We start from the raw sequence: 14,197 nt of genomic DNA, 5'->3' as shown, positions 1-14,197 counted from the left end.
CTTGAGCAATCTGCTGTGCTAAATAGTTTTGCCCTGTTGCATTGAGGCTCCTGCTGTTGTCAGTCAGTGCTGGTGCAGAGACGTGGCCTATGCTACTTCTGTTTATTTATTTAATTAGAAGTCAAGGACTGCATGGAGTCAGATGTTTCTTCTAGGACAGTTTTATGGATAAAAGAGGTTAAGTAAAGAAATAGAAGGCAGAATTAAACAATTTTGGTAGATTGTGTTTCAGATAAACGTAGGGGGTAAAACTTTTATTTTGTGGTGGCAAGCACTTAAGCAATGTTGTTTGTCAGGATTGCCTGGGTGACTTGTCACTTCTTAATGATGTTTTAGTCACTGCTAGTTCTGTGATTCAGAACTTATTCTGATGAAAGGAGGATAAAAAAACACCCAAACCAAATAGAGAGAGTCTTCAGAATCTACTTTTTCTCTTTGAACAATCATTTAAGAATGCATATGCTGTCATTTACTGAACTTACCTGTCATGAAGTGAGAAATTCTTGAAAAGAAAAGATTGCATCAAAGTTATGACAGAACTGCTTTTCAGCTTGGCACTAGAGCATATACCATATGCTGGTTGTATTATATATAATTATATATATATATATATATATAAAATATTAATGTTAGTATATTTAAGGTATATTTGCTACTTCCACTTTGACTGCATCTGTGGTCCATGAAAGAAGAGGCACCTTAGCTGTTTCATAAAACCCTTTGTTTCATAAAACCCTTTGTTGAAAAATGTGCTTATTTTAGTGATGACATCTCATTCTGGAAATCCCACCCATTTATAACTGGGCTGTAACTGGAAATGTATTGAGTATATATAAAAGTTCAATGTGTAAGAGTCTGCTTTGTTGTATAAATACAACAAGATTCAGAAAGGAAAATGTCAGTCTTAAAGCTTTTCAAAAATAATTTGGCTATAGTTGCCTTTGAAGTATTTGCAAATTGAGGTGAAACCTTTCAAGTAATTCTCATTACTGAAACCTCTGAGCTTCTAATCTGAATTACAGCAGTATATTTAAACTTTCTGAAGAGGAAACTAGAAATGCTTAAATGAAAATTTTGTAGTCAATTAAGAGGACTTCTCAGATAGTGTTTAGATGTTTTAGCTTGTGTGACAGCAGGGTGTAGTTGGACTTGCTATTAGGATTCTCTAAAGCATTCATACTTTACAACTTCTAAACAGGAAATCTTCCTACATTTTCCCCACCCCATTCCCCAAACCAGAGAGTGACCACAATGTCTCCTCTCCTGCTCATGTTTCACTTTAATTAGGTCTCTCTTTCAGTGTTTTTGCTGCTTTCTGGTCAAAGGCTCTGGATTAAATAATTTTGCCTTACTTTTAATTTGCCAACTTGTTTCTCACTCTATTTTGTAATGCTTTGAATGGACTTCAGGCTGTATTGAACTAAGCAAACGCTTTATCCTTCTGCTTCAGGATTTGTTTCGTTCTTTCCTAACTCACTTTTCCTGGTGGTGGTTTTCTGCTCTCCATGCTTCTGAGAGGTTTCTTTTGTCTGCTAGCTACATTTTAAAAATCCTTTCTCCTACTTTTTCTCTCCTTGCTTGTAATTAAAGAGTGTTTGAGCTGCACTCCTGGGCTGTGTGTGGTTATTTTGGAGCGCTGTGTGCATCTCCTTGGACTACTGAGCAGTTCCAGTAGTCCATGTAGCCAGTCTGTATCTCCTTGTTGTTTGGCACCGGCTGATGCCCCCTTGCTGTAATCTGCTCCCCGGGCTCCATGTTCTCCCCAAGGAGGAGAGCACAGCCCATAATGGATATTTCCTGCCCTGCCTAATGCACTGCTGGGAGGTAGCTGGGTGTTACAGTCCCAAGTGTGGGCTGAGAAACCTGGTTAGACCAAGGGAGACAGGAGAGCCGGGAAATGGAAATGAACAGTTGTTGTCTGGAATCCTGTCCTGAGGAGGAGACTTCTTGGGTTGGTAACAAGGGAGGGGTAACAACAGCACAACATTGCTTCCTGCTTGTCAGTGTGTTTTCCAAGCACCATCACCAGTTGTTGGTACAACACTTTGAGTGATCCCAAGTTCCTTCTTCCATTGTGGATTTCCGTGGCACTTCAAAATGCTGGTCAGGAGTCTTTCTGCTCTATGGTTGAACACCATTGATTTGTGAATTGAGAGGATTCCAATAAAAAACACCTGTCCTTAATCTTATTTCGCTCTGATTTGGTTGTTGTGCTGACAGACCTTCCATAGGAAGCAGTGATTTTGGCTATTGCCTGTTTCCTTTCCAGTTGCAGAACACTCCTGTATTTTGTGTTTCACTGATATGAGGCATTGACTCTGGTTTGTAGTACTTTCCCTTCATTTGTTTTTCTTAGATCCAAATGGGCCTGTAGTCCTGGTCTGTTTTTTGAATCATATTACAGTATAATGGGAGTATCCAGGAAGACAAGTTTTAGCTTGCCCTGGTGGTGTTAACCTCCTTGTCTGCCTGACTGGGAGAGTGAGGGACTCCTCTAGAGGGCAGTTCAGCATCCCAATTACAGCCACCTTGTGTCACCCGCTGGAGGATCTTCTGCCTTTCTGTTGCGTGTGTACCGAACATGGGAGATAAGGAAAAAAGGCACACTAGGTGTTAGGATTTCTGTGTCTCCCTTGAGTCTCCTCCTACAGCAGTCTCCCAGATCTCAGTGAAGTTTCAGCACTCCAGTTAAACTCGAAAGCATATCTGGTGGTCAAAAACACCCAACCAAAAAAGTGATCCTTCCCAACAGGAGTGGTACTATTTTATCTCTTCCAGAACTGGTAGGAGAGATTGAATGCTTTTGTTTGTTCCCCTTTCTTTCCTCCTACTATCATACGCCTCTGTTTCCCCTCATTTTGTACTAGGTTTTTTCTGGTGTACGTCTTGCTGTTTCAAAAACTGAGATAAGAATAAAACTTTAAGATAGGTTGATAGGTTTCCAGTTAAAACTTCTCATTTTTTGCAGGCATAGTGTGCTTTGCAAGACCGATGGTTTTGGGAGGATTTTTATTCAGTGAATAGAAAATTCAGAGAAATTACATAGAAAATTACCTCACTGTGTTTCCTTTTGGGTCTCTTGGTTGGTCTTGGTTTTGTTGCAAGAAGGATGGCTTCAATTGCAAACACTGAAATCGCTTCTGGCTTCAAGCAAATGAGGTTGATCTAAATCAACACCTGATGAGCACTTGGAAATTTTTGTTTTGTTATCTTCTCTTCAGTGCAGCGGCTGAAGAAAGAGCCATCCACAGTACTCCAGACCCTTGAAGAAAAGACAGTTTTACTGGACAAGCCAATCTTTTAGCATTACAGCTCTATAGTATTCTGTAATGGATTTCAGTGTCTCCAGAGGTGAATCCAGCAAATTTAACTGGCCAGTACTTTAAGAGATTTTTCCTGTTAGTTTTGCCAGAATGCTGATTCTGCGTAACAGTCATTGCAGTTTATTTAAATCAAAATCCGTTAGCAGTAAATTCTGTTACTTTTGGTGACTTTTCAGGTAGGTGGACAAACTCAGATAAATTGATAAAACGCACAGAGTAGCATCACCTGTGTAAGTTGATGTGGTTTGAGGCAACAGATATATTTTAAATCTGTGGAAACTCTCAGTTGTCTGTTCATTAGATTGTGGAGAGATGCTTTGTGTTTTTTCAGAACTCTTGTCATACCTATGAGTACTGGTTCAGACACAGAAAATAAGTATCGAGTATTGGAAAACATCTCTACACTTTCCTCCCTGAAGTCACTCTCATTACAGGAACTTCCACTCAGCTGCGATTGTTAGTATTACTGACTTTTCAAGTGAGTCAAAGTACTTTGGTTTTGTGATTCAGTATATTTGTATTATAAATGTTTCTTTGTATTTTATCGAGGAGTGACTTTTAATGTATTTTTCTTTTTTAATCTATTTCCCCATTGCTTGACACCATCCCATGAGCTTGCAGCTACGACTAACAGTGTGAAGAAAAGTAGTTTTTCTGTGTTTTCCTTGACAGAGTGAAAAATCTTAAATAATCCCTTATCTTGCAGAGCATCTGAAAGATTTATAGCCAGTGCCATTACTGCATGGTGACATAGGTTGGTCAAGAGGTGAGCAAGGTTTTGACAGTTTTACAGTTTCCCTGAGGTGCATGCTATCCACAGTACTTTAATCCAGGTATTGTGCACGGTGTTCTTTTGACCATTTATTATCTTCTTGGAATTACCTATGAAGTGCTGTATGTAGTTAGTGATCAAGCCATTTTCATGGTTTCCCACACACATGGTACCTACTGTTGGCCTGTAGGAAATGAAGGAGTTTTTTAGGTTGAACTTACTTGTTAGAGACTTTGCTCTTAGGGCAAACACACGTGTTTGGGCGGTAAAGATTCACACTGCAGGTCAGAGCAGTCCAGTTCATGCTAGTAAGGGAGCTATTCCCTGAACTGAGGCAAGGAAAGGGAGCTTTTTGGGCTGTGAATTCCCACTTGATTAAGCCTCCTCTCTGCCCACAAAAACAAACAAAAAAAAAAAGGCTGCTAGTTGGCAATATCTTGTCTCTTTTTGGCTGGTAATATTTTAGACTTTTTTAGTTTCTTTTAAGCTGAGCCTTCGTATGGTTTATAAAGAGCTTCTTTTAAACATTTCTGAAATCGAGGGCTACATCTATGTGTGGCAGTCCATGTTCTGGAGTGTGCTGGAGTAATGGATGTACTTTTCATTAAAGGAAAGAGATAAAAACATTTGTAAAGAGATTTTTTATATATCTGTCACTTCTCAGTGCTCAGAGTAATTTTAGAATCTTAATGTTCAAAAAGGTCTGAGATGTTAAAGAAATACTACTGTCATGCTGAAAGTAAATTTTTAACTTAGCTGTACAGAAGTTAATATAGAGACCTAAGAGAAGTTGAAAACGAAGGTATTGCTAAATTAAAAGTACAAGCATGAAAGAAAGTAAGTCAGGAGCATTCTGTGACACCAGTGGCTTTCTTTTCCAATCATCCTGCATTCCCTTGAACTAAAAAGGCATAAGATCTTTTCAGTCCCCTTATAGTTGCTGTTGTCCCTTGTTAGCTGAAGTTTTGGCACAAGCATTGTAGAATCAGATGTGCAGACTCTGTAGCTCTGATGAATGACTTCCCATCCCATCCCTCCTCCTCCTGGGATCAACCCTGGCAAACGGGTTAGTCTCGTATTGTTACTGAGCTTCTGGAGTTTTACTGAAGTATTACATTTATTTAGTAGTCTGATGGTCCCTGATGTGATGCCTGATGGACTTTCAGAACACATTTTCCTCTGCTTTTCAGGTTAGTTCCAAATACCTGAAACCCAAAATCTTAACATAATTGTGGCAAAGGGAACATTTATTCCGTAAATAGAAAGTAGAATGCTCTAACTTGGTTGTGTAAGAACATGTAACAGAGGTTTGTTGTGCCTCTGGGTTGGGAAGAGGCCTTGCAGAGTTGGTTTACCAAAAGCCCAGAAGAGGCAAACCCATTTCTTGAGCACAGGAAAGCATTCAATGCTTATGGCTCTTACAAGCACCATTTCTGGTGTGACCATTTGCATCCTTAATAATGAAAATATATTCTCATCTAAAATAAGCTGGTTTTACTTTTTTCTTCTACCTGTTGGCGACTTGGAAGTTGACTAATTGAGAAAAATATGCCCCTCACTTAGGACCTTTGCTATTGGAATATGCTGTTCTCCCACACTGTGTGCAGTGTTTGTTGGTAGCAGTCAATATCCAGGAGATGCAGAAAGCTGAAATCCATTTGTTATCAGGGGAATAAACAGTGCAGAGTCACTGCTCTGGGAGGGGTAGGGTTTTGATGTTCTGGCATGACTGAATAGTCAGGTGCTCTCGGAATCAGCAGCTGCTGCAAAGTTGTGGGTGTTACGAGATGGAAACCATTGACTGCAGTGCTGATTATCTAAACAGCTCTTTTGTATGCTGGCAGCACTGGAATTTCTCTTCCTTCCATCTTCCGGGTGACTTCTTATCAAGTATGACAGCTTGTCATGTGTGATCATCGTCACATTAGTCCCGTGAGAATGGGTGCTCCTCTGAGCCCCTCGTCCCTTCCATACACGGGGGGAAGCGCAGGTTCAGACAGGGCTTGGCACTTGCACACACTTGTTGCACTTGACTCTGAAGCAGTGGTTTAGTTCTTCAAAGAAGCAACTGACAGGGCATTAACCAAAAGGAGGAATGGTTTGCTCCTCTCTGGAATTTATTACTTAGAGTGGCAAAGAGAGACTACTTGGGAAGGGATTTAAGAAGCTAAATAAAGTTATTCTGAACATGAGTGGTTAAGTAAAATGGAATTAAACTGATTATCCTTTGTTCTTTTAGACCGGTCACAGAAATATATGAGAACATTTTACACTGACTTAAGCATACATTGGTTTAGAGGGGTACTTGTGCTGAGTTTTTAAGCATTAACACACGTTCAGTGGGTTGATACTGTGGATTTGTAACTTATTTTTCAATTGTAGGAGACCTTGAAAGCTTACTGTCTAGTGTTTTTTTAAATACAGAAAATGACAGTGTACTTCAGTAGTGGGTAGTTAACTACACATTTGCATGTGTTAAGTGCTTTTACAGTTTTCACACACCCTTATACGAAATTTAGTGATTATATGTGCCCATTGTGGAAGAAAAGGGAAGGCAGTACAACACTTAGAGTGAGTTCCAGCAGAGAAACAAACCAAAGAAAACAGGCCATAAAGCTGTCGTTCACAAGACCACCAAATTATGATTTAGTGCCTTTGAAACAGGAATGAAAAAAGATGTGCCAGAAAGCTCCACTGGCTGTTAACAGGACTTACCTGAAGATCTGGATGTGAAATGAAAGTGATGAGGAGGAAATTGAGTCAGATGATACCAACATTACAGATACAAATTGTTTCCCTTTTTGTTTTCTTCAACTGAGTGAAGAATGTCTGTAGAGCAGAACATTGTGTGGATGCCCTGGTAGAGCTGTAGCCCTTGGTGTAGGTGCAGAAAGGGTGAGGTAGGTTGGCTCATCAGTATTTGGGGGAATGAGGAAGAGACAGTGGACACGGGTAACCAGAAGCTCAGTCAGGATGTGGTATGTGAGTCGTGGGTGTGAGAGAACATGAAGTCCCAAAGAATGTCTTCAGAAAAAAAAAGAATTCTGAGGAATATTACGAAGCAATTCCATTTTGTCTCTAAGTAGAACATTTTAAGGAATTGAGTGAAAGGAAGAAGAAAATTTCAGTGGTGGACTCTTGGTTGGTGAAGTTCAGTGAAAGCAAGAAGTGAAGCAGTTAATGGAACAGTTCATGTAGTGTGCCCTAAGAAAGGGGTTTGAAAACATGCCTGAAAGCTGATGGAAGAAACAGAGATGAGCAAACCCAAAGAAAAAGCAGCTAAATAGCAAGAGTTTGGAGCTGGAACTCTGTCAAGGACATACAATCTTCGTGTTAGTACCACCTCATAAAATTTACTTGAGTGGTTACCTTTGCCATACCCACCTTATGTTGGAAATGCTGACATTTAGCAGGCAGTTCCTTAAAGATTCAAATGTCCTAAATACCTTGGTTTGTTTGGAAACAGTTTTGTGTCTCTTGGTACAGCATAATGATTAAGATGATTGAGAGTCTATGTAATCCTGACTATATGGCTGAAACAATTTTTTGTTACCAGTATCTCGAGTCAGCACATAGACTATGTATTTGTGATCCCAAACCATGGCATGTGAACTTCTGGGGATATGTAGCCATTTCAAATTCCTAAATTTCTTGGTTGGGAGAGGAGAATTGACAACTGACTGACAATTGTGGGGTCCTTTGCCTGAACCCAGTCTTAAATTCTTTCATTGTGGCCTGTAGACTCCTCATGACCAGGGAAATGAGGCACAGTTCACAGGTTTCAGGATTCTTCATTGATGTCATTGCAGAGTTGCTCTGAGAATGTTGTCGATTTTGCAGGCATCAATATAAATTTTATATTTTGCCACTAAAAATGAAGTTTATGCCAGTCTGCTTTGTTTCGGTGTAGTTTGATAATAAGTGTATTAGGCATAATGGCTGCTTGTTTATGTACCTTGGTTTGATTTGGTCTTCAGTTGAAGACGTTGCTTTTAAAGCTGCTGTGTATTCTGTTTTAAGCCTTACAGTTCTGTTGGTTTTGGGTTTTTTTTCATATTTAAAGCACCAGTTCTACCTTGAATAGGCCTGGAAGTTTATCTGTCTCTGGGTTCATGTAATAAAACTTTTGTAATAAGTCCTCTTGAGGAATCATACTTGTTGCTGTCTGAAACAGAACTTTCACCTTGAATTCCTTTATACTCAATATTTCAATACCGTTTTCCATTATCTACCTGATTTGAAACATGGAATTAAAACATCTAAATGATTTCTCTGGTTTCTTTCAGGGACTCAACAACAGCTTATGGCACAACATGCTTTGGAGAAAGAGGCTTTGGAGAAGATTAAAATAGAAATCGAGGAGGAGCTAAAACGTCTTGATGAAGAAATCTTGGAAGGTGCTCTTCAGGTTTTCCCATTTCAATCCATAATCTCTATGCACTGTAATGGTGGTTAATTTGTAACAGGTACTCTAGTTAAAGAGATTTTTGAATACATTGAATCTCTTTATTCTCCTCCCCCCACAAGATTTGTACACATTGTCACATGGAGTAAAATAGTTAAACGTTACCATTTGGAGTGGTGGAGCCCAGCCAAAGCAAACAGCTGGATGACATTTAATAGGCTACTATAAATAATGAAAAGTAAGCAGCCCTTAAGCTGCTGCAGTTGATGGCAGAAGCCCTCAGGAGCTAGTATTTTGAGGAGTGTGGACTTAAACCATCACATTTCTCCCTTCCACCAGGTTTATTTTTTGTGATGTGCTTTGACCTGTGGATGTGGCTTTTATAGGACTCCCAGCAAGGAATGATTTCAAACCCATCTTTGCTTTGCATGTGTGTTGCAAATCGGAAATCTGAAATAGAAACACTCTAGAGCTGTTTAAGTTCATTCATATGGAGCTTTCTTAGAAATTTTAAACTGAGAAGGAAAAGGTTAAATGAACAAAATAATATTTTAAAAAATGATACTCTAGTACTGCTGCAGAGATGTCCATGTGTGGACAAATTTACCATCAAAAGAGGCTCTTTGCTGCTCCATCAGGGTTGGCATCAGCTTAAAATGGGAGAATAGCTGCCCATTCAGCAAACTTGCTGGTTGGGATGCAGTTGTGAAACAAGAGCTGGAGGGGAAATGTAGTTCAAAGTCATCTCTGCCTTGTAAGTAGCACTTTCAGAATGTATTTGGACATTTTTTTACCCTGATTTGTTCACTGCATACTTTGACTACAGAGCTGTGATTTTTTCATCCCTCATGTAAACTGTGTTAACTGCTGGGATAAGAAATCTGAGACTGTTGATGTTCTTCTGTGAATCTGTTTTATTTTGTGTACCTTCTTCTCTCAGCATTTACCACCACAGGGTTTGACTGCCACACTTCCCCAGTGTTCAGCCCTGCCAATCCAGAGAGCTCGATAGAAGACTGCCTGGCTCATCTGGGGGAGAAAGTGTCCCAGGAGTTGAAGGAACATCTGCACAAAGCACTGCAGAGCTTGCTTAGCAAGTGAGTTTCCATTTGCTTTTTCAAAGGGAAGGTGTTTCCTTTTGCACTGTGACTGCTGCTGAAATGCTGAAGTTGGGACTGCTTCTTGTATTGTATTTCTTTCTTTTTCAGTGTTCCTTTATCTGGCTGGGGTTTTGTTTGTTTGTTTGTTTTGTGATGTAATGTGCAAATATTTCTTGGTGGTATTTGGCCTTTGCAGCAATGTAAGTTGTAAAATTTTTCTAAGCTTTTGTTACTGAATTTCTGAGGCTGCTCCAAGCAGTTTGAGTTGCTGGTGAAACTGGCAGCTGCCATTGCCAGTTTTGTGAATGCTGGGCTGTAGCCACGTTAACTTCTTTGGCCTTACAGCTAAGAGTGGAGCTGAAGCTGTGTTTGTGGTCTGGCCCATGATGAGTGGGAGAGTTTCCCTGAAAGGATGGTGTTTAGAAACCTTGTGACCACCCTTCAGGTACACATCTGAAGCAGGTGTGGGCTCCTGGGCTAACCTTGGTGCTCTAAGAGCTGTCCTGCCAGTTTAAGCTTATTGTTTAAATAGCATGTTGCAGTTGGCATGCTAGTATCTTAATTAATGTGTTTGCAAATTGGTACAGTTGTTGTGGTTGCTTGGTTTTCTATTATGAATTACCAGCCTGCAATTTATGGGTTCACATGAACTACTTGGGGCTTTTCTGAGTGACCTCCAAAATGTGTTGGTAGAGAGCTGGAGTTGGAAGGTGCTGCTTTAGGAACAGTTGCATAAATGCAGTCGTGCATTGAAGTGGTTCCAGCTTGTTGATACCCTGATGATCTAGGCTTCCTATGTTTTCTATAGGAAAATATTTGCATTCTGAGTAATTTTTTTGTTTATATATGTACATACATAAAGTCTGAAGTGCCTGTGAAACCGTGTTGCCTTTTTCTAAGGCAAACTAGAGTTACTATTTAATCTCTTGATGATATCCTTCCTGCAGCTGTTGCCGCTCTTCTCATCCCACTGATTGATTTGGATTTGGTTTCAAAGAATTAATGTGCCAAGGAAGTCAAGAGAGTGCCCTTAAAATGACAAACCCCAAATTATGCTTTCCCCACTGTGCTTTAACTCTGTTCTTTTCCCCCTGTTGCTAGAGCAGTGCTATTTGATGCAATATTTACTTGGCTTGTATTTTCCTGCCCTCTTACATGCATATAAAAAAGTGTTAGTTACCGTAGGCTGTCAGATCATGACAGGTTCCTGGAGTTCAGTAAGCAGTTCTCTGTCCAATGCCAGTTACCACTATTTCCATTAAGCTAAAGTCTGAACTTGCCTTTTGTAATGATGTGGCTGAGGACAGCTGCTTTTGAAGCAGTGCATCTTCTGCTGTCACTTGGCAGGAAGCCTTTGCTGTTACTGACTCTTAGATGCCATTTTGGAGGAAAGAGTATGGAAGAGAGGAATTTCATCATCCCAATTCAGAGAAGTAGAGACATAAATCTAGAACAGAGGTATCTACTGAAATATGAAGGGGTTTTGGGATCAAAAGTGCTGTTTCTTGCAAATAAAGGTTTCAAATCTAATGCAGTCAAACAGTCTGTGTTGGTCCACAGCCTGTATTGTTGATAAAATTTTACTCTGCATTGGCCTCTAGCCTCAGGTACGAATTTCTTAGTGGAATGTTCTTTAAAGTCTTATATTATAAAAAACCCATATGCAAGAGCTTAGAAATTTTGTAGCATATCAGAGAACGTGCTTATCTAATGTCTTTTAAGTTGTAGAGTATCACATTATTACGAAATTCACCCAACCAGGTATATGAAAGTGTGTAAGTAGGAGAACGGGATGACCTTGTCTGGTGCTGGTGTTTTATGTCCTGAAATGCGAGATTTGTTAGCTCTTGAAAATTATTTGCTGTAATACATGTGAAAATACTTTGTTCTCTGGAAATGGAGAACTTTATTTTATTCATGTTCTTTTGTTTCCTTGTATAACTTTCAGTGTTGGTTTAACTTCTGCAGGCCGGTGACATATCAGGAATATCGGGAGCGCACGCAGGAGGCAGCTGCTCATGCCAGTGGATGGAACAAGGTACCAGATCAGTGACTTTCACTTGCATATGTCCCATGTCTCTTTGATGTCCAAATTGTTTGTACTGGGTACAGTTGTGCTTCACAGAGGGCCAGGAATAGAAAGAATTTTGTTTTAGTATGAAATAAATTGCACTGCCAGAGTGGTAGATGTGCACACAGTGGGTAGTTTTGTAGATAATTTAGCTAGAAGTTAGTGAATGGAAGTGTTAAGTCAACCTTCCTTTAGTAAAATGAGAAGTTAGACATGTTGCTTGATTTATTTTCTTTTAATTCCCAAGAGAGGTTAATTTCTGCAGCAGTTTTAGAACAAAATCTGAGACAGTTTTTTCATAATACTTTCTACTCTTTCCGTGCTCCAATATCAGGTTTAAAATATATGTAAGAAAGAGCACTGAACATGGTGAAAATAAAAATTGACAGGATCTTCATGATATTTAAATTGTTCAGAAAACATAAGGATGGAAACCTACCTGGTTTCAAGAGTAGTTATCTCAAATGATAGGAATCTTCTTTTTTAAACAAAATGCAAATCTGTAAACGACTTATCTTAAAATACTTTTAATGTAGAATGAGTAAATTATTCTTCCCAGATTAATCTTTCATTAATCATTCAAATTCATCGCCCTAATCATTCTCTGATGAGTTCAGTGGGTACTAGAAAAAGAATGAAAGAATGAAGTAACTACTTGCAAATTCAATCACAATTTGAGTGTTAAAATGTAGTCTTAAATTTAAATTAGAACAAGAGCTCTTTTTCCCCCCTCTTTACCTTTTTTTGCCAGAAAGACTTTTCCCTGACTAGATTTCCCTGCTTACTTCAGAAATTGTTCATCTAACCAAGGGTGTGGGCACTTGTAAAGCAGTTTAATAAACACTGCATGACAAGTTACTGCCCATGGCTCCAGCAATTATCATTGCTTTGTGTGTGCTCTTTCAATTTGTCATCTTGTGATTCACAGCATTTCAGTTTAAACAACCATGAAATCTGATTATCAAGAAGGTGGCTTAAGCTAGCACATTGTACTTTTCAGCTGGTGAAAGCTAAAACCAAGCATAAAAACAGACATTGTGGCTCAGCTGGCAAGGGAGGAGGTGCATGGGGTTTCTCAGGTCAATATGCTTTGGGTCCCCACCTCCTGAAGATGCAGCCCTGGGTGGCTGAATGGGCTGCATTTGGGGGTTTAGGATTCAGCCTTCATTGCTGCTGCATTCCTGCAGCCCCTGGGGCTCGTGGACTTTGGTCCCCACCAGCTTGTGGGGGAGAGCATCATCCAGAACATGTCTTTGTCATCAGCTCTGCTTGCCCCTAACATTTGTTGCTACAAAACATACAGTCCAAAAGCAAACCAGAATGGAAATTTTGTACCCTAGCACAGCACCTGTTTGTATTGTTTTTGTGGTAGCTTGGAGCTCCAGGAATGCCCAGCAGTTCCTTCAATAATCCTTGTTTTGAGGAGATGGAATACATTTGTGTTGGTTTCATTTCCTTTTAATTTCCTTTATCATCTCAATCAGAATTGTATTTTATAACAGAAGAGATCTAGATACCTTTCCTGCCATCTCAGCCCAGCTTAATTCTTTCCCTAAAGAAGCTGTTAGAACAACATGTTGATGTTGAATTCTACAAAGGAAAAGGGTCTTCATTGTCTGTTTGAAATAAGGCTCTCATTAAAGTAAAACAAATCCCAAACCACCTCAAAAGGGCCAAATTGAATTTCTATAATAAAATAAACGTAGTAAAAAATTTTGAAATCCTCCACTGCTGAGTTTTTACGCTTTTTGCTTAAAACTGAATGTTATATACACATCTACAAAATGCATAATCCCACTTTTGTGCATCATCTGAAGGGATAACAGATGCTGAGAGCCAGTTGAGCTGGTGAGTGGGTTAGCAGTCATCTTAGTGTCCCATTCTTACTGATTAATGGGGGCAAAGAATAATGCAACAAAAATGTAAGAGATTAATGTGAAGAATTAGATTAATTTTAAGTTGAAATAGTCAAAAGGTACACAGAACTGCAATAATTTTGGATATAGCTTCCTCAAAGCCTGTGAACTTTTTTTGTAATATTTTTTTGGTGTACATTTAAATTTGTAATACTGTACAGTGGGATTGCAATAGTAGAGTGAACCCTAGTGTTTCATTTACACTATCAGCTATCTTCTGATAGTAAAGTGGCTTTTATAATGATTCCCTAGAAGTTTTCTCCTGCCAACTATTTTTTGTGTATGCTTTTCTTCGGTCAAAATATAAATAGCCCCTAGCATTCCTTCCCAGGCATCCTGGTGGAGGGAGTTGCAGTTGCTTTGAATTGCAAAGGCTGTATTTTTACTTGGCTCTGGTTAAATCTCACCACCATTCCCACAGCTACTCTTCTGTACAGAATGGTGTTGTTATCTTTTATGGAAGTACTGCGAGGTGCTTTCTTTCATGAGTTTAAGGACAGTCTTGTACAAACCTTCAGGATCCTGTTCCTACTGGGTCTCAGAGGCAGCAGTGTCAGTAATTTCAGCAGGAAAGGAAAGCTGGGTGGTGTTTGTTGGTCTGTGCAGGACT

General features: G+C 39.5%; 1 protein-coding gene across 4 annotated transcripts in view; it reads left to right on the top strand.

Annotated features, from left to right (window-relative positions):
* BCL2L13 (BCL2 like 13) overlaps positions 1-14,197 on the top strand; it is a 36,629-nt gene that overhangs the window by 5,901 nt on the left and 16,531 nt on the right. For 3 of the 4 annotated variants that reach the window (XM_039570305.1, XM_019288747.3, XM_010404135.4), the window contains exons 3-5: positions 8,382-8,492; positions 9,441-9,597; positions 11,569-11,638. In XM_039570305.1, coding sequence (XP_039426239.1) covers positions 8,382-8,492; positions 9,441-9,597; positions 11,569-11,638 — 338 coding nt within the window. Of the gene's footprint in view, positions 1-8,381; positions 8,562-9,440; positions 9,598-11,568; positions 11,639-14,197 lie in introns of those variants that run through there. The other variant, XM_039570306.1, reaches the window with a different exon arrangement.

Source organism: Corvus cornix, chromosome 1A (genome assembly GCF_000738735.6).
Source record: "Corvus cornix cornix isolate S_Up_H32 chromosome 1A, ASM73873v5, whole genome shotgun sequence".
NCBI classification, from domain to species: Eukaryota; Metazoa; Chordata; class Aves; order Passeriformes; family Corvidae; genus Corvus; species Corvus cornix.
The sequence above is the reverse complement of the archived record's forward strand: the minus strand, read 5'-3'. Positions and strand labels throughout refer to the sequence as shown.